The sequence below is a fragment of the Hemiscyllium ocellatum genome, chromosome 11 (genome assembly GCF_020745735.1).
Source record: "Hemiscyllium ocellatum isolate sHemOce1 chromosome 11, sHemOce1.pat.X.cur, whole genome shotgun sequence".
Taxonomy (NCBI): domain Eukaryota; kingdom Metazoa; phylum Chordata; class Chondrichthyes; order Orectolobiformes; family Hemiscylliidae; genus Hemiscyllium; species Hemiscyllium ocellatum.
In genome coordinates this window covers 42539226-42560598 of record NC_083411.1, presented here as the reverse complement: position 1 = coordinate 42560598, position 21373 = coordinate 42539226, and the positions used below count along the sequence as shown (strand labels likewise).

At 41.7% G+C, this 21373-nt stretch overlaps 1 protein-coding gene across 2 annotated transcripts in view; it reads left to right on the top strand.

Annotated features, from left to right (window-relative positions):
- btk (Bruton agammaglobulinemia tyrosine kinase) overlaps positions 1-21373 on the top strand; it is a 121404-nt gene that overhangs the window by 49287 nt on the left and 50744 nt on the right. Inside the window, exons 4-7 of one of the 2 annotated variants that reach the window (XM_060832548.1) lie at positions 6921-7002; positions 8134-8262; positions 9402-9475; positions 13908-14077. In XM_060832548.1, coding sequence (XP_060688531.1) covers positions 6921-7002; positions 8134-8262; positions 9402-9475; positions 13908-14077 — 455 coding nt within the window. Of the gene's footprint in view, positions 1-6920; positions 7003-8133; positions 8263-9401; positions 9476-13904; positions 14078-21373 lie in introns of both variants that reach the window. The other variant, XM_060832547.1, reaches the window with a different exon arrangement.

Genomic DNA, 21373 nt, shown 5'->3' with positions numbered 1-21373 from the left:
TCTAACCTACTCGATCCCCCTGTTAATGAAAGCCAGAACATCATACACTTTCTTAACAACCATATTAACTTGGATGGCAAGTTCGAGGGATCTATGTATGTGGACCCCAAGATCCCGCTGTTCCTCCACACTGCCAACAATCCTGCCTCTAACCCTGTATTCAGCATTCAAATTCGACCTTCCAAAATGAATCACTTTGCAGTTATCCAGGTTGAATTCCATCTGCCACTTCTTAGTCCAGCTCTGCATCCTTTCAATGTCTTGTTGTAGCCTACAACAGCCCTCTACACTATCCACAACACCATGACCTTTGTGTCATATTTTGCCATTTCTGCAGTGTCATGGGTCAAAAGTCTGGAATTCCTTCCCTAACAGCATTGTGGGTCTACCTATAGCACAAGAATTGCAGCATTTTAAGAAGGCAGCTCACCACTCCCTGCTCCAGTACAATGAGGAATGGGCAATAAATGATGACAGGTGCCCACAACCTATGAAAGAATAAAAACAAAATACCTAATCAAATTTTACCAGCTCTCCCCTTGTATCTAGTACAACTGGATTTGTTTACAATTAAGATTGCTTTGTATTTGAGCTTGTTACTTTCAAACTCGTCATGAAGTTTAATCATACAGTATTATGACTGCATTTTGCCTGAGAGGATTCACTGTGAGATTACTAATTAACCCTGCATTATTACGCAACATTAGCTCTGAAATAGACAAACCAGAAGACTGGAAGAACATAGCAAGCCAGGCAGCATCAGGAGGTGGAGAAGTCAATGTTTCAGATATTACCCTTCTTAAGGAGTAGATGTGGAGGTAGGGGGAGCTACAGATAATAAGAGAGAGGAGGGGTGAAATGGGGAGAGTAACAGAATGGTGAGGCAATGATAGGTGAATACAGGTAGTGGGTATGACATGACTGGTCGATGGGAGGGATAAATCCAATTGGTAGCTGAAAAGTATGGTTGGTAGGAGAAATGGAACGAGGATGCAGGGCTAGCTCTGAAATGGCTTTCTCTAATTTGATTCCACAAATTTCAGGAAGCAAAAACATTCTCCAATCTTATCTTTCAGTTGCCTTTACCAATTTTATTGGTCCAGGCTATATCAAAATGAAAGTCCTTTACATTTATTGCAGTGCCTTATTAGCTCCAGTTACACCTTGCTTAATTTTCTCTGCAACAGTACAGAATAGTATCGAATAGTAGGTTATTGTCACATGTACTTATAAAATAATTCAGTGAAAAGTGTATAATTTCCTGTACTTTGATACCTATATTAATAACAGAAACCATATTTTTTTAAAAAATAACTATTGGTGGTAGGTTTATAAATTGCAACAAATTCTCACTTCTGAAATCCATGCAGGTTTCTTTTTATCAATGCTATAACTTCACTGGGAACATAATGCATGTATATTTCCCATTACATAATTGCCCCCTTACTCTATGACCATCTTTACTCTTCACTTCCTTGTATTGAAATCGTGGGTGTGGGGTTTCCTTCAATATTGCAAATAATTTGCCTTGATCTTTTGAATCGGTGTAGATCATGTCTGATAGGCAAATTTATACTTACATTGCAACTTTCATAACCTCAGTCAGGACATTAATAAGTACATTTGCAATCAATCGGATATTTTTAAAAGTGTTTTGCAGTTGCAAAGTGGAAAACATGACTGCCAAGGGTCCAGCTTAACTCATCACCCAATGCTTGGCATCTTAAACAGTTCCACATTCTCTTAGAATGTCCTTGAGTTTCTGGATTGAATCCGCAACATTCTGCCACGGAAATGAGTGCCAAAACAAAACAAAGGGTACCATGTTTGCAAATTTTATCAAAATGGGAGGTTCCTAGGAATGGTTAGTCCCACATTTAAAGATAGCTTTCAAACCAATCTTTACTTCCTGCTTGATGGAGGCTGGGGGATTTAAAATGGGGAACCAGGAAGTGGAAAGAGTTGAATAAATACTTTGCATCATTATTCACTGTTGAGGATACTAATACTGTTAGAAAAGTACTAAATCATCAAGAGGATAAACAGTGTGGGTGATAATAACTAACACTAGAGATAAAGTACAAAGGAAACCTTTATAAATTCAATAAGTCCCTTGGACCTGATAGGATACACCATAGGATATCAAAAGAAGTAGCTGTAAAGATAATGGATCACTGGGAGTAATTGTCTAGAAATCTGTAGATTCTAGAAAGTCCCAGAGGATTGAAACACATATTCAAAAAGAGAGGGAGATAAAATAAAACAAGTAACTCCAGACCAGTTAGCGTAACATCTGTTATTGAGAAAATGTTAAGTTTTACTATAAAGGATTTAATAACACAGCATTTAGAAACACATAATATAATTGAATAGTATCATAATGGCTTCATGAAGGGGAAATCATGCCTGACAAATCTATTAGAGTTCTATGACGAGATAACAAGCAGGATAGATAAAAGGGAGCCTACAGATGTGATATATTTGGATTTCTAAAAAAAATTTAATAAGGTATTACACATTAATGCTATTTGATAGGAGGTAATACATTTATGTCGATAGTGGATTGACACTTTGGATGCTGCCTGAACTGCTGTGCTCTTCCAGCACCACTGATCCAGAATCTGGTTTCCAGCATCTGCAGTCATTGTTGTTACCTACCTGATTGACTAACTAATACAGGCTCAGATAGATAGGTTGGGTGAGATGTAGACAAGTTCAAAGTTCATAGGGTTGAGTCAAAGGCTACGAAGAAGAGAATGTTTCCATTTGGGATTCACCAATAACAAGACGATGAGCCATTGGAAGGGGAAGGGGGCAGGAATGGAGTCTATGACATGTCAGGGCTTTTATAAAGCCAATAAAAGCTTTTGTATCCAAGTACACCTCATCTACCAGTTCCCTTGTATTCACCATTGATGTTACTGTGTAAATCTATTAGATTTTTTGTCCCCTTTCATAGAATCATGATTCTACCTGATCAAGTTATACTTGTCTAAGTACAGTATCCTGTGATCACCTCCTTTGTGTTGGATTCCAACAGCTGCCCTATGGAAAATGTTAAGCTAATTGGTATATAGTTTGCTGCTCTCTGACTCCCTCTTTCCTTGAATAGATGTGTGACATTTGCTATTTTCTAACCTGCTCGAACCCTTCCAGAATCTAAGGAATTTTGCAAGATTCTAATCAATGCATTTATTGTCTATACCACGATTTCTTTTAAGACCCCAGGATGCAGGCTATCCAGTCCCCACCAAGACCAAACCACTTCCCCAATCAGTCCCTTGTATCAATACCAAGTGAATCGCCATCCCCATTCTTTCCCCAGAATTCATTTTATCCCAATGTTCCATTTGTTCTCCAAAGCCCTGTATCAATCCCAAATTACTCCCCATTCACTTCCTGTTTTTTACCCATGTGGAGGATCTGTACATCAAAAGAGCCACATTTATTGATTAACATCCAAAATGAGAAATTATCAGCAGAAACAGAAACAATGCAAATTAAACCTGAATTAATAGGTTTATGGTGGGTACATGTTATAAATGATACATGGGAAATAGGTTAAAAAAAAGGGCTTCCAGCTCAAATATGGCACCACCTCATCTCACATTTTCCAACTCTGTCTTTATCATTTAAAAGAAAATCATTAGGCCAGTATTTATTGCCCATCCCTTAATCCCCAGAAGACAGTTAAGAGTCAGCCATATTGCTGTGGATCTGAGTCACATGCAAGCTAGACCAGGTGAAGGATGGCAATTTTCTTCCCTAAAGGGCATTACAGGGTTTTAATAGATTCACGGTTATCGTTTTCCTCTTACTTCCAGATCTAACAAAAAGCTGAATTCAATTTCCCCCATAATAGGATCCAAACCCAGGTCACCAGAACCTTACATGGGTCTCTGGATTAATAGGAGGAGAAAGTGAGGACTGCAGATGCTGGAGATCAGAGCTGAAAATGTATTGCTGGAAAAGCGCAGCAGGTCAGGCAGCATCCAAGGAGCAGGAGAATCGACGTTTCGGGCATGAGCCCTTCTTCAGGGCTTTTTCCAGCAATACATTTTCAGCTCTGGATTAATAGCACAGTGATAATGGCACATGGCTATCGCAGAGAGATGCAGAATCTCTCATTTTCCCCACTCATTTGCTTTTGTCCTTGAAGCAATATAGCTCCACTCCGTCCACGTTTTCCAAGAGACAATTATCCCTAGACAGCACACTCTTTTACTAAAACTTGTTAAGAAATCTGGTCGGATCTAGCAAAGCCAAAGCATAATTGTATCTGTGACCAATCTACCTTCTCAGTTCCAACCTTGTCTGTAGTTTTCTGTTTCTTTTCAACTGTATCATGCACACAGTTCCTGGTAAATGTGCCTGTCCATTCTCACCCTGCTAAAACTCTTTTTTTTTCTCTTCCCACACAGCTTCTGTATCCTAAATTCCTTCCAAAATGTACTGTTTTCAAGTCAAGAGTCTCAGGTCACTTAGTATAAAGGTCCTTTTCAAACATACTTAGAAAAAGTTACAGACTCTAAAGACATCTGAAAGAAATTATAACTTTTCCTTATTATCTTGCTTTCAGTAAAATAGTCATTACATGTAGATCTGTAGAAAGTTCAAACTAATCTTATTGTTCCATTGTCTCTCCATAGACGATGATCAATCTCAGACTAATCACACTGCATCATCATTTAACTGATGTTTTGTATGAATCTAAAATTAGTTTCAATTACCTAGTCCTCTTCTTTCATATTTCCAACTAGCTTTGTAACCTCAGCAAATTTGGATGTATTACTCTCAGTCTCTTCTCCAAAGTCATTGACATAAATTGTAAATTATTGCAGCCAGGCACTGGTTCTTGTGGCACTTGACTGGTTCATGAATACCAAATTGAAGATGTAGTGTTTATCCCTAGTCTCTGCTTGTTGATCATAAATCAATCCAATATCCATGCTGATGTATTATCTCCACTTCCATGAATCTTATCTTGTGTCTTAACTTTCTCTGTGGCACCATAATGAATGTCTTTCGAAAATCCAATACATTATACATAATGGTGTCCTTTATCTAACTTATGAGTTGAATCCTCAAAAAGACAGTAATAAATTTTCCAAACACAATAGTTCTTTTGTAAAACCATGATGCTTCGATCTCTTCACACCATACTTTTCCAAGACCATTGATAATAGGTTCCAGTGATTTTTCAGCGACTGATGTCGGGCTCATTGTTCTGTAACCCTGTTTTCTCCTCTATCCTTTTCTGAATACTAATGTAACATTTGCTATAGATGTGAGGTGAGACTGTTTGCCATTGATATCAAGTCTACATTTGATCAAGTATGGCATTGAGAAGCCCGAGCAAAATTGGAATAAATGGGAATCGGGGAAAACCTCTCCAGTGTTTGGAATCATACTGAACAAGTAGGAGGATGTTCATGGTTGTTGGAGGTCAATCATCACAGCTCCATGACATCTCTGCAAGAATTCCTTAGGTTCCTAGGTCCAACCATCTTCAACTGCTTCGTCAATGATCTTTCTTCCATCATAAGGTTAGAAGTGGGGATGTTCAATAATAATTGCAAATGTTCAGTACCATTTGTGACTCCTCAGGTACTGAAGCAATCCAAGTCCAAAAGTAGCAAAACCTGGCAATCTTCAGTTTTGGGCTGACAACTGGAAACTAACATTCACACAAATGCTGGGCAATGGCATTCTCCGATAAGAGACAATCTAACTGTTGCTCCTTGACATTCAATGGTGTTGCCATCACTGAATGTCTCATTGTCAACATCCTGGGGTTACCATTGACCAGGAACCAAAGTGGACTGGTATATAAGTACTGTGGCTACAAGACCAAGTCAGAAACTAGGGAAATTGCAGTGAATAACTCATCTCTGACTCCCAAGGCCTGTACACCACCTGCAAGTCTCAAGTCAGGAGTGTAATGGAATAATCCTCACTTTCCTGGTATTGTGCAATGCCAGCAAGAGTCTTGAACCATCCAGAAGAAAGCATCCCACTTGATTGGCAGCAAATCCACAAACATTCACCCCCTTCACCACTTGTGCTCAATAGTGCGACATGCACCATCTACAAGATGCAGTGCAGAAATTCACTAAAGATCCTTAGATAGCACCTTCCAAATCCATGGCCAGTTCCATCTAGAAGGACAAGGGCAGGTTTTATCATCCATTTGCTGAATCAATTTCTCCCACATAGCTGTAATATTGACTTTGCTCAGGTTTAAAATTCGTGTTTTGGATTCAAGTACACAGGTAGCCCCAACTATCCGAATCCAGAGCATTCCCAGGAAACCTTTTGTAAGTCCAAAATGGCATAAAGTGTAGGTGCATTTTTAAGTGGGGAAAAAGTTTTTCATAAAAGTGAAAATCCTCTATGGATTCGCGAAAACAGGTAGTCATGTAGGTCTTACATAAAAGTGAATTTGCATAAAGTGAATGTTTGAAAAATGGGGGATACCTGTATCCTTCTGAAGCTTAACATGGAATTACTTTGTAATATGATCTCTTTTTCTGCAGAGTTTACCATGAGTTGCTGCCTACCTGCTTCTAGACCAAAAATAACTTAATTTTCAGTTAAGTCCTCAACAGATTGTTGTAGGGAACTTTTGAGAAAGCATTCTACAAAACCAGCCTTTTTATGCAGAAAATGTTTTTTATTAACCCATTTGTCCTGAGATATTTTGCTTAGGCTTGTAGATTTTTATACCCCCAATATCACAGTTAGCATGACCTTAGAGTTAAGCCACTGTGGGAGAGAGACAAGAGTCTGAAACATCAGATCTGAGATTAAACTCCTTGCTATTGTTTGCAGGGTTCATATGCAGAATGTTTGACTTTGTTGTTGCTTTCTCAACTTTGTGATGCCAAGATTTAATCATGACATGACTTTCTCTTCCACAGATTGTGTATGATGAGGGCCCTCTCTATGTTTTTGCCAAGAATGAAGATGTGCGGAAACAATGGATCAAAGAGTTGAACAACAGTTACGTAGTCAATTTACTCAGCTTTCAGGTTGATTAAATTTAGAAACAAAGATCTGCTCGTGAGGTTAAAGACAAATTTGTCACTTGCTGGATAGAAAGGGGGCAAATTCTATTCTGCTATTGCCTTGCTGTATGGCTGAGAGAACAAAACTAGGCTGCAGTTTCTTGTAATATCAGCGATCCAGTCAAAATATCAGATATCTGATTCTGAAAGGACCAACAAATTAGGGAAGAGCTAGGTCAGGTCATTTAGACCTGTAAACTATCTTTTAACTTCAGAAAATCATGGAGAGGTAGGGATTGATTTGTATAATAAAAGTAGGGGAGGTGGAAATTTAATCTGTGTGATTACTGGAGGGGAGTGGGTGTTATAGTCAGGAAAGTTTTACTCTGTGATAATTGGGGACTTTCAATCTGACTCATAATTAGAAGATGGCAATGTTAATCTGTGTTATAAAATCATGGGTTAATCCTTGTGGTTAATCCATCTGGCAGTCGGTGGAATGTTTAGTCTGTGTGGGAATTGTAGGGGGTTTAATCTGTATGATAATTGAATGGGGCTATACTTACGATAATTGGGGGAGTTTAATCTCTGTGGGAACAGGCAGGTACCATAATATATATGGTAGTGAAATGGTGGGGGGTGGGGGGGGAGTCTGTGTAATGCTGGGAGCGGTTAATATGTGACATTAGTTAATGTAATCATAGAAACAAAGTGGTCACAGCACTGAAAGAGACCATTCAGATCATCAAGTCCCTGCTGCTCTCTCGAAGAACAACTCAGTTAGTCCTCCCTACTTTTATCTCATCATCCTACAAAGGCTTCTCTATTGAAGGACCTGATCCAATTTTCTTTTGAAAGCTTTTGTTAAAGTTGACTCTGCTACAATGTCAGGTCAGTCCGAAACACTTGCTGTATGAAAGAGCTTCTCCCTGTGTCTCCTTCTCTTACCTTTCAAAGTTTCCTCAAATCCTTCCACCAATAGGCACAATTTCTCTCCATCTACTCTGTCCAGAACTCTACTGACGCTGAATACCTCAACGAAATCTCCTTTCGGCCTCCTGTTCTCCAAGGACTGCCTCCTGATTTCCTACCCCTTGGACTGATGTTAATTTATGTTGTTTTCCAGGAATCCGGTTCAATCAGGAGTTGATGCAGAAATACCACCCATGTTTTTGGATAGAGGGAGAATGGTCCTGCTGTCAACAGTCAGCTAAGAATGCACCTGGATGTTCCATCATCAAGTCCATGAATTCCTGTGAGAGTTTTATAAATTGTGGGAAATATTTCTCTTCTTTCGCTTTGCTGAACCTTCTTGGTGCATATCCATCAATGATATCAGGCCTTTCCAAGAAAGCCCCCTGCATGGCCCTAGATATATGCTCATCAAACATGATGGGCATCAGCAATCTGCCTTCTGCCATCCTCAACAATGTTCAGGAGTGGAAGCAGTGCTGAGACCAGACCTTCAGACCAAACCAAGGATTGCAATTTGCAGAACTCACGTGGGGTGAACTCCTGATTGGGTAACTGTTGATGGCACTGAGTCCCAGCTAGGATTGTGAAGTGCAGCAAGCCACCCTGAGCATAGGGCCAGGGATAGTGTGCATCCAGCAGCTGTGTGTCTTTGTAGCCGCTTCACTTGAGGCTGGCACTCCAAGGTTGTCCCAAGGGAGTGGCTGCATTGCTGGAGGTGCTGTACTTCAGAGGAGATGAAATCCTGTCTACCCTTGGCACTAGCTGACTGAGAGCAAGGGAGTTCTGCTCCCAGATCCTAGACCAAGAAAGGGATTGCTTTTTTTCCCACCACTTTTCTGACTTTCAAATGATCTACCACTGTTTCACAACCAATGAGGTACATACAAAGTTTAGTCACTGCCTTATTGGCCAATTTATGCACAGCAAGATCCCAGAAAGCAGTGTGATGGCGATGAGATAGTCTGTCTTAATAGCTTGGTTGAGTGATAAATGTTGGCCAGAACATCAAGGATGTTCTTTGAAATAGCGCCATGTAAGTCTTTGACATCCACCTGAGCGGGCAGATGGGCCTCAGTTTGATATCTCACCTGATGTTGGGAAGCCTATTACCACAATGATAACAGTGTCATTCTGCATTCAGATGTGATTCTTCACATTCCTATGTGAACTAATGAAACAAGGAGTGGGCCTCTCAGTGAAATATGCAACAGGCCATCAGTAACATGTAATTGGATGCTCAGCTCTCTGAGCACAGGTGGAAATCACAGGATTTATGCTGGGAGTTCAGAGCGCTTCCTTAAGAACCAAGGCTATAGTTGCCCTGTACAGGTTGGAGCTCACTGTAAGTTTTGTTGGAACTGAAGAAGTATTTCAGGCGAGGCAATGCGTGAAGAGTAATTCTAAGCTCTGTGATTGCAGTTCCTTCAGCAGGGAATTCTCGGCGTAAATCCAGGAAACCTCTTCCTCCAACTCCAGTGGAAGAACAGCAGCAGGCAAGTGAGGTGGAACCGCACAAGGCAGAAACTCCCTTTCTATTACGTTTTCCTATTCACTCACTGACTCAGTCACACTGCCTCACTCACACTCACTCACTCAGCCTCACTCACTAACACTCACTCGCTTTTTGTCTTGATGACTGTATTTCTCTCCCTGCTCCTCTGCCTTCACTGTGTCTATGTCTTCATGAGTTTTAACCAGTGTCTCAAATTTTTTCTTGCTCTGTCCATCTGTTTCATTCAGTGACTTGTCTTTCTTTCATCTATATCACTCTTTCTCTGTGCCATAGCTTCTGCCTCTCTCTCTCTCTCTCTCTGTCTTTCACTTGTTCTTTCCATCTTTCACTCTCTCTCCGATGTTGTGTCGTTCTGTCATTCTAAGTGCTGATGATGGTGGATAGCTGGTTATATTTTGGGTAAACAATCTCTGCACCTGAATGGTGAACATTACCCTGATATTGGAACAGAGGTCTTATGCCTGTTAAGTCAGTGAGGTTGGGAGAATGAGTGAAGATTTGGCTACCTTTGGATGAGGGAAGACTAGAAGGTGAGAGTCTCCAGAATGTTTGATTGGTGGTGAGTGTAGAGTAAAGGGTAAATACTCAAGTATGTGAATCATCTCTTGCAACATCAGTCATGATGCGAGATTGCATGACAGCAGACTCCAGAGAGAGATTATTCTGTGTATCGCCTTATGCGAAGCTTAATCATTGAATCACAGAATCATTATCACAGAACAAGGCCATTTGGACCATTGTATCTGTGCTAGCTCTGTCATCTAGTCTGACTCCATTGACTAGTGCCAATCTCCTGCCTTTTCCCCATATCTATGTACCCCATTTCCATTCAATTAATCATCCAATGCCCTCTTGAATACATCAGTAAAACCTTCCTGCTCCACATTTCCAGGAGTGCATTCTAGACCCTAGCTACTTGCTGTTTTATTCTCATTTTATACTTGCTTTGTCTGCACACCACTTTATATCATGAAAATAGTCCACAGAATGTTAAATAAAAAGATAATCTTACCTACAGCTAAGAATTCAGCAGTCTCCCTCAACCTTACAAGGACCAGTCCCATGGGTGGATAAGAGATGGGATGGAAGTGATATTCTTACCAAACCAGCCACAATGCAAACAATGTTCTCCAAAGCTGGTCGTGAATGAAGCCCACCAGAGTCTCCATCTGTCACCAGTGTTTCTGGGTCTTCACTGGATGACACTTTGGCATGCTGGAAGCACCACTGATACAGACCTTAACCATGCGTCTGTCAGGCAAAGCAAGCCATGGCAGGTTTCCATAGAATCCCTACAATGTGGAAACATGCCATTTGGCCCAACAATTCAATACTGACTCTCTGAAGAACATCGCACCCAGACAAACCACTCTGCTCCCCACCCCTTTAACCTTGCATTTATGGGCAATTGAGTACAGCCAATTCACCTAACCTGCACATCTTTGGACTATGGGAGGAAACCAGAACACCCGAAGGAAACCCAATCAGACACAGGGAGAATGTGCAAAGTCCACATAGAGGGTCACCCAAGGCTGGAATCAAACACAGATCCCTGACAGTGTGAGGCAGACAATTAACAAAAAGTAGGCATTGGTTTTGGTGAGCACATCAATTCACCTCTCTTCCAACATAGTAATAACCTGATACAGCCTCATTTATTTTTAATTCTGTCATGGGGCGTGAGTGTCACAGGCTGGCCAGCATTTATTCCATGTCCCTAGTGGCCCTTGAGAAGGTGTTGGTGAACTGCCTTCTTGAACTGCTGCAGTCCACATGCTGAAGATTGACCCACAATGCCGCAAGGGAGGGAGTTCCACAGTTTTGACCCAGTGACACTGAAGGAGTAGCAATACATTTCCAAGTCAGAATGGTGAGTGGCTTGGAGGGAAATTTGCAAGTATGGGTGTTCCCATCTATCTGCATCATTCTAGATGGTAGAGTTTGTGTGTTTGGAGGCTGCTAAGGAGACTTGGTGAATTTCTGAAATGCAGGTAGACATTGCTGTTACTGTGTGCCAGTGGTTCAGGGAGTGGAAATTTGTGCATGCCATGTCAATCAAGTGGGCTGCTAGATTGTGTCAAGTTTTTTGACTGTTGTTGGAACTGCACCCATCCTGGCAAGTGGGGAGTATTTTACCACATCCCTGACTTGTTTCATGTTCATGGTGGACAAGGTTTGGGGAGTCAGGAGGTGAGTTACTCACTGCAGCATTCTGAGCTTCTGACCTGCTCTGGTAGCTACCGTATTTATGTGGCTAGTCTGGTTCAGATTATGGTCAATGCTAATCACCCACAACCTCCCCCCCCACCGACTGCATCTCCCGCGCTGAGGATGTTGACAGTGGGTCAGTGGTCAGTAACAGTGACGCCATTGAACGAAAAGGGGTGTTGTTGGAGATAGTCATTGCCTGGCATTTATATGGTGCAAATGTTACTTGCCACTTGTCAGCCCAAATCTGGGTATTGTCCAGATCCTGGTGCATTTGAGCATGGTTTACTAAATTTATCTGAGGAGTCGCGAATGGTGCTGAACCATTGTGCAATCATTGGCAAACATTCCCACTTCTGATCTTATGATGGAGGGAAGGTCATTGATGAAGCAGCTGAAAGTGGGTGGGCCTAGGACATTATCCTGAGGAACTCCTACAGAGATGTCCTGGAGCTAAGATGACTGACCTCCAATAACCAAAACCATCTTCCTATGTTGCAGCTATTACTCCAACTAGAGGAGACTTTTCCCATGATTCCAGTTCTGCTTGGGCTTCTTGATGCTATTCTCAGTCAAATGCAGTTTTGATGTCAAGGGAAGTCAGTCAACTTATCTCGCCTCATGTTTGCTGAATATTTCTCCTCCTCCCCTTCCACACAAATGGACAGAACCATAATATACTGCTCCAATAAGGAGACTGTTATCCCCTCAGAAATGGTGTATAAATACTATGGCTACATGAGCAGATTAGAGGCTGAACATTCTGAGTTGAGTAACTTACCTCCTGACTCCTTGAAGCCTGCCCACCATCTAAATAGCACACATCAAGAGTGTGATGGAATACTGTCCACTTGCCTGGATAAATGAAGCTCCAACAGCACTCAAGAAGCTTGAGATCACCTATGAATAAGCAGCCCTTTTGATGGCAACCATATCCACCAGTTCAATATCCAAACAGGGAGGACAGAAAAATGGCAAATGGAGGTTAATCCAGGTAGGTGTGAGGTGCTCCATTGTGGGAGATCAAATGTTAAGGAAAAGTATATAGTTAACAGCAAGACCGTGATATACAGAGGGATCTTGGTGTTCATATCCATAGCTCCCTGAAAGTGGCCATACTAGTAGATAGAATGGTAAAGAAGGCACATGACATGCTTGCCGTTATTGGTCAGGGAATTGAGTACAAGAGTCAGGATGTCATGTTGCAGCTTTATCAGACTTTGGTTAGGCCACACTTAGACTATTGCATTCAATTCTAGTTGCCACATTACAGGAAGGATGTGGAGGCTTTGGCGAAGGTGTGGAAGAGGATTACCAGGATGCTGCTTGGATTAGAGGGTATGAGCTATAAGGAGAGGCTGGAAAAACTCAGGTTGTTTTTTCTGCAGCAGAGGCTGTGGGGAGACTTGATCAAAGTCTATAAAATTATGAGATGCAAGATAGGGTTGACAGTCAGAATCTTTTTCCCAGAGTTGAAATGTCTCATACTAGGCAACATGCATTGAAGGTGAGAGAGGGAAAGTTAAGAGGAGATGTGAGGGGCAAGCTTTTTATACAGAGAGTGGTAGGAATCTGGTTTGTGCTGCCAGGGCTGGTGGTGGAGGCAGATAGGACTGGGGTGTTTAAGGGACCTTTAGATAAGCAGATGAATATGCAAGGAGTGGAGGGATATTGGCCAAGAGCAGGCAGAAAAGGATTAGTTTAATTTAGTGTCATGTTTAGCACAACATCATGGGCCGAAGGGCCTGCTCCTTTGCTGCACTGTTCTATGTTCGAACCTGTAAACTCTACCACCTTGAAGGACAAAAGCAACAGATGCATGGGAACACAAGTTTTCCTTCAAGCTGCACACCATCCTGACCATGAAGTATATCGCCTTTCCTTCAGCGTCACTGGATCAAAGTCCTGAAACTCCCTCTTTAACAGCACTGCAGGCACTTTGTACCAGTCTGTAGTAATTCAAGAAACAGGTCTTCCCAACCTCCTCGAGGTGCTATTAGGGATAAATAATAGCTGCAAGCCAAGCCAACACACCTACACTATATGAATGAATAATAGACATACACAACACAATCATTGATTCCTGGTTGTTGACCAACTTGTCAATGGTACCCTCACATGTAGATATAAATGATTAGCCAGAGGTTGCTAAGTAACTAGTTAATGCTGACTTGGTAATGGTTCTACTCATTGTATTCCAGCAGATGAAACGAGCTCCACCTCCCCAGCCTAGCTCCACACCCACAAAGGTTGTTGTTGCACTATATGATTATCAGAAGATGAGTCCTGACGATCTGTCTCTCCAGAAGGACGAAGAATATATTGTCTTGGATGACCAGGATCAACATTGGTGGAAAGCTAGAGACATGCGCGGGTAAGAGATGATCCTGAGATTATTGTCCAAGATCTCTGTGTGAGTAGTGCTTCAGAAGCTGTCATGTCTGCTTGGAGGAAAACAGGCACCCGTCAACTTGAAAATCTGGCTAAGGTCCACATGGACACAATGTTACCAAGCACCTTGGTGGCTGTTATGGAGTTGGGTGTAACTGACCTTCTGTGTTGACCAGGATGTACTGCGAGAAACTTTCACCAACTGACGGAGGCTGAGGATGGAACACATGACCAGGATTTGTAGCCTTTCTCTATTCTGCTTTCTTGCATTTTTGTTGCTGATTTTTAGTCTTACCACAACTTTTTTTGTTTTAACCTGGAGGTACTCCTCTTTCTCCTGAAGCTATACTAACAGTAATCTCCACAGGGGGTTGTTGGAAAGGGCAACTCATAAACAGTAGCTAACTGAATGTGCAAAAATATATCGGACAATGTGGTGTTGTGTTATTTTTTCTTTCATGGGATATGGGTGAGTGTGCCCCCATGACCTGGTTTCCTGAATTGAACAACAGTGCCACTGTGAATATGGTCTGAGTGCTGCCCAATGCATCCATGCATTAGCTTACATAACATGTGCCACAGACACTCTGCTCTTATAATCAGTCATCTGAAGTTTGTTTACACTATCTATATTGCTATAATATCACAGATTTAAACATGGTCCGGATTCTATGCTTACTGATTTTAGTGTACATTACATACACATACTAACTAATTGATGTCACTGTACTGATTCCAACAGACAGAGGCAGTGTCTGATGGTAAGGAGAATACTTTTGTCCTAGAACATTATGTGTTGCGATGTCATGTAAATATACACTGCATGTCTGGTCTGAAATCTACGTAATAACTCAACAGTGCATGTCACTGCCAAAGCTGGCATTTCTTGTCCATTCCTAATTGCCCTTGAATTGAATGGCTTGCTATGTCAGGCCTTCTTAAACAGTGAATCATGATTCCCCAAAGGAGTGACAAAACGAGGTTTGGAGCTGCTAACTCCAAGACTGCAATGACACCAACTAGAGTTAAAACCTGTGAGACCACTTCAGATCCTTGTGTTTTAACAATTTGACCTAATAGACCCTTGTCCATGGTCTGATTCTTACTTCTGAAAGATTTGTGAAAAAGTAGGTTCCTCAGTCCACGCCCACAACTCCTCTCCTCCACGCCAGTTGCACAGTCCTCACTTTGAGTTTGTGCGAGTTTTCAAGCCCTAAACAAGAGTCCCAGTATGGGAAACATTTAGGAAGAGCTCTCTTAGACCATTTCCAGAGGCACTTAAAAGCCAAGCATGTCACTGTGGACTGGAGTCATGTGTAGACCAAACCAGATAAGGATGGCAGATTTGCTCCTCAAATGGGTGTTAGTGAACTAGCTAGATTTTTTTTAGCAACTATACTTAATAGTTGTCATTATCACTCAGACTATCTTTAGCTTCACATTTATAAATTAAATTTACATTCCACCAGAAGTTAAGGTGGGATATAAACTCAGACCATTCATCTGGACTTCTTGATTATTATCCTAGTGACAAGACCATTACATCATTATGTTCCTCCCCATCACAATGTGTGAAGTTATCCACATTGTTAGGAAAAAACCCAGAAAAACAGAATATTTTTAAATGGCGAGAAATTGTGAAATGTTGTTATTCGTAGGGACCTGGGAATTACCAGCATGAACCAGAGAAAGCTAATGGGCAGCTACAGCATTCAGGGCAGTTTGATGGCTCAGTGGTTAGAACTGCTGCCTCAATCAAACTGCTGGTTCGATTCCAGCCTTGGGTGACTGTCTGTGTGGAGTTTGCACAGTCTCTCTGTGTCTGTGTGAGTTTCTTCTCACAATCCAAAGGTGTGCAGATAAGGTAAATTGATCATATTAAATTGCCCATAGTGTTCAGGGATGTATAGATGAGATGCATTAGTCAGGGGTAAATATAGGGGAATGGGTCTGGGTGGGTTACTATTCAGAGGGTTGGTGTGGAGTTGTTAGACCAAATGGCCTGTTTGCACATTGTAGGGATTCTTAAAAAAAGAAGCATGTTTGGAAGGCAGGGGACATGTTAGTCATTATTATCAAAGTCGTGGAGTATAAGAGTGTAAAACCCTTGTTGTAAATTTGGCCAGCCTTGATGAGACCACAGCCGAGAGTAATGTGTACATTTTTGGTTTCCTTACCTAAGGAAGGATATAATTGTCTTTGAGGAAGGTAACAAGTTCCCCGAGTTCATGAGTTGACTAGATTGTCCTATAGGCAGTGGTTGAGGAAGTTGGGCCTATATTCCCTGGAATTTCAAAGAATGAAAGGAGATCTGATTGAAACTTATCACATTTCTGAGTGTTTGATGGAATAAATGTTGAGCATGAATTTCACATGGCTGGGAAATCTAGAAAGAGGGGTCACATGACCAGAATAAAGGATCAGCCCAATGGGACTGACAAAACGAAAAATTACTTCCCTTAAAGTTTATATATCTTTTGAATTCTCTACACAAACAATGTTGTCAATGCTTAATTGTCAAATACATCCATCCAGAACATAGAACATAGAAAAATACAGTGCAGTACAGGCCCTTTGGCCCTCGATGTTGCGCCGACCCAAGCCCACCTAACCTACACTAGCCCACTATCCTCCATATGCCTATCCAATGCCCGTTTAAATGCCCATAAAGAGGGAGTGTCCACCACTGCTACTGGCAGGGCATTCCATGAACTCACGACTCGCTGAGTAAAGAATCTACCCCTAACATCTGTCCTATACCTACCTCCCCTTACTTTAAAGCCATGCCCCCTCGTAATAGCTGACTCCATACGTGGAAAAAGGTTCTCATTGTCAACCCTATCTAAACCCCTAATCACCTTGTACACCTCTATCAAGTCACCCCTAAACCTTCTTACCATACCAGACAACTTCCTGGTAAACCTCCTCTGCACCCGTTCCAGTGCCTCCACATCCTTCCTATAGTATGGCGACCAAAACTGCACACAATACTCCAGGTGCGGCCGCACCAGAGTCTTATACAACTGCAACATGACCTCAGGACTCCGGAACTCAATTCCTCTACCAATAAAAGCCACTATGCCATATGCCTTCTTCACGGCACTATTTACCTGGGTGGCAACTTTCAGAGATCTGTGTACATGGACAGCAAGATCTCTCTGCTCATCCACACTACCAAGTATCCGACCATTAGCCCAGTACCCCATCTTCTTGTTAACTCTTACCAAAGTGAATCACTTCACACTTACCTACATTGAACTCCATTTGCCACCTTTCTGCCCAGCTCTGCAGCTTATCTATATCCCGCTGTAACCTGCCACATCCTTCCTCACTGTCAACAACTCCACCTACTTTTGTATCTTCCGCAAACTTGCTCACCCAACCTTCTAGCCCCTCCTCCAGGTCATTTGTAAAAATGACAAACAGCAATGGTCCCAAAACAGATCCTTGCGGAACACCGCTAGTAACTGCACTCCAAGATGAACCTTTACCATCAACTATTACCCTCTGTCTTCTTCCAGCCAGCCAATTCCTAATCCAAACCTCTTACGCACCCTCAATGCCATACCTTCGTATTTTTTGCAGTAGTCTACCATAGGGAACCTTATCAAACGCCTTACTAAAATCCATATACACCACATCTACTGCTTTACCCTTGTCCACCTCCTTAGTCACCTTCTCAAAGAATTCAATAAGGTTTGTGAGGCACGACCTGCCCTTAACAAAACCATGCTGACTATCCTTGATCACATTATTCCTATCCAGATGTTCATAAATCCTATCCCTTACAATTCTCTCTAAGACTTTGCCCACAACAGAAGTGAAACTCACCGGCCTATAGTTACTAGGGTTATCCCTACTCCCCTTCTTGAACAAGGGAACCACATTTGCTATCCTCCAGTCTTCTGGCACTATTCCTATAGACAACGAGGACATAAAAATCAAGGCCAATGGCTCTGCAATTTCCTCCCATGCTTCCCAGAGAATCCTAGGATAAATGCCATCAGGCCCAGGGGACTTATCTATTTTCACCCTTTCCAGAATTTCCAACACCTGTTCCCTACATACCTCAAAGCCATCCATTCTAATTAATTGTGACTCAATATTCACATCGGCAACAATGTCCTGTTCCTGAGTGAATACTGACGAAAAGTATTCATTCAGTGTCTCCCCAATCCCTTCAGCCTCCACGCACAACTTCCCACCACTATCCTTGACTGGACCTATTCCTACCCTAGTCATTCTTTTATTCCTGATATATATCTATAGAAAGCCTTTGGGTTTTCCCTAATCCTACCAACCAAGGACTTTTCATGTCCCCTCCTTGCTGCTCTTAGCTCTCTCTTTAGATCCTTCCTGGCTACCTTATAACTCTCAATCGCCCCAATTGAACCTTCACACCTCATCTTTACATAGGCTGCACTCTTCCCTTTAACAAGGGATTCCAATTCCTTATTAAACCACGGCTCCCTCACCCGACCTTTTCCTCCCTGCCTGACAGGTACATACTTATCAAGGACACTCAATAGTTGCTCCTTGAACAAGCTCCACATATCGATTGTGCCCTTCCCTTGAAGCCTACTTTTCCAAGCCACGCATCCTAAGTCATGCCTCACTGCATCATAATTTCCCTGCCCCCAGCTATAACTCTTGCCCTGCAGTGCACACTTATCCCTCTCCATCACTAGAGTAAAAGTCACCGAATTGTGGTCATTGTCCCCAAAGTGCTCACCTACCTCAAATTCTAACACCTGGCCTGGTTCGTTACCCAGAATCAAATCCAGTATGGCCTCACCTCTTGTTGGTCTGTCTACATATTGTATCCGGAAACCCTCTGCACACATTGGACAAACACCGACCCATCTAACATACTTGAGCTATAGCTTTCCCGGTCAATATCTGGAAAGTTAAAGGCCCCCATAACAACCACCCTATTACTTTCACTCTTCTCCTGAATTATCCTCGCAATCCTTTCCTCTACATCTCTAGGACTATTAGGAGGCCTGTAGAAAACTCCTAACTGGGTGACCTCATCTTTCCTATTTCTAACTTCAGCCCAAACTACCTCAGACGGTGAGTCTTCATCCATCGTCCTTTCCACCGCTGTAATACTATCCATGACAAGCAATGCCACACCTCCCCCTCTTTTACCCCCACCTCTAACCCTACTAAAACATTTAAACCCTGGGACCTGCAATAGCCATTCCTGTCCCTGTTCTACCCATGTCTCCGTAATAGCCACAACATCGAAATCCCAGGTACCAACCCACGCTGCAAGTTCACCTACCTTATTTCATATACTTCTCGCATTGAAGTATACACACTTCAAGCCACCTTCCTGTTTACAGGCACCCTCCTTCGAGATTGATGCCGTGTTCCCAACCTCCCTACAGTCAAGGTCCTGCACCCTAAAGGGTCTAGGTTCCCATGCCCCTGCACAGTTAGTTTAGACCCCCCCAAAGAGCACTAGCAAACCTCCCCCCAAGGATACTGGTGCCCCTCAAGTTCAGGTGTAGACCATCCTGTTTATAGAGGTCCCACCTTCCCCAGAAAGAACCCCAGTTATCCAGATACTGGAATCCCTCCCTCCTGCACCATCCCTGTAGCCACGCATTTAACTGCTCTCTCTCCCTATTCCTTGACTCTCTATCACGTGGCACGGGTAACAAACCAGAGACAACTCTGTTTGTTCTAACTCTGAGCTTCCAACTCCCTGAAAGCCTGCCTAACATCCTCATCCCCTCTTCCTCTCATCTGTGGATGATGAGAGAATTTATTGATAGTACTAGATTAAATGAAGAGGTTATTCTACTTATCTTCTGGTATTATGGGGTTTTAAAATGTTGGCTCTCCAACTTCCACAGTCTTTGATAAAAACCACCATCTTGGTCCTGTATCTCTTCTGCTTCTTAAGCTGTTACTGTATTTCCTCATTTGGTTCCCAGTTGCTCCATTAACCCCAGAATTTCACTGGTCTTCACAGACCCTCTGGTTTCTCTCTGCTAACTACAGCTATTGGTGATCAGCTGCAAATGTTCTTATTGTGTTCCTTTTTCCCTTGAAATTTCCTTATTAGCTGTGTATGTTGTCCAACTAACCCTTACCATAATATAAAATAAAGATCAGTAAATGTTCTGAAACAAAACAGAGAATGCTGGAGAAACTCAGCAGATCTGTCACTGTCTATCGAGGGAAAACAGAATTAATGTTTTGAGTCTCATTCTGACAAAAGGTTACTGACTCAAAATGTTTCTCTCACCATAGAAGCTGCCAACCTTATTGAGATTCTCCAGCACTTTCTGTTTTTGTTAACCCTCACCATGGTTCAACATAACTACGTCTCTGTAGCCTTTATCTTCCATTTAGATTCTAACTTGCACATCCATGTCATAAAATCAAACCAGGTGTAGGTTTCATCTCACTGTCTTCATTTCTGAACAGGTATGCCACTTTTTGAGGGTTTCTGTTGCAACTGTTACTCAACTCCTGATGTCTTCATCAATTTTCCGATTCGATATTGTTCGGCTAAGCAAATAATAAAATGATATGAATATTTATTTATTAGTGTAGAATTTGTAAAAGGATATATTTTGATAAGCTTTTCATCTTGCATTCATCTTGCAAGAATACCAATTTATGGGAAAATCAACTGTTATACTGTTAAGAGGAGAGTGCTGGTTGGTCGACAACTGGAGTTTGGTTTGTAGAGGTGTAGTTAAAATTCTTTGTAGATTTGCCTTGTCATCTACTATCAATACTGCAGAGGCTTATAATATTGCAAAAGAAAAATGTTAAGCCTGAAGATTCGGAATGGTATTGAAACTAGGAAAGGGCAACTGAAAAGTTGATATGTGCAAAATGAAAGTTATGATAAAATATGTTGTTCAGCAATACTCAAAATAATTCTACTCTTTTGGGTTTTTTGATTTTGCTCTTAATTTGCCAGCAGGTGTAAGTCCTTTTCTTTGATAACGTGCACACTGTTTTGTGCAATTTAATGATAATCCATATGGTGGTGTTTGTTACAACCATGTCAGAAGCTCTTTGGAGATTTTCCCATGTCTGCCATAATTACTGAAGTGGCATTCAATGTTGTAAAAATAATAGTAAGCCTGAAGTTTGGAAATGTTTTAGAAACAGCAAAGGGCAACTGAAAAAGTTGATAAAAAGAGAAGAACTAGAATTTGAGAATAAACTAAATAGTAATATAAAAGCAGATTGCGAGAGCTTTTGCAATTAAAATGAAAATACAAGAACAGTTCAAGAAACATTACAGCTC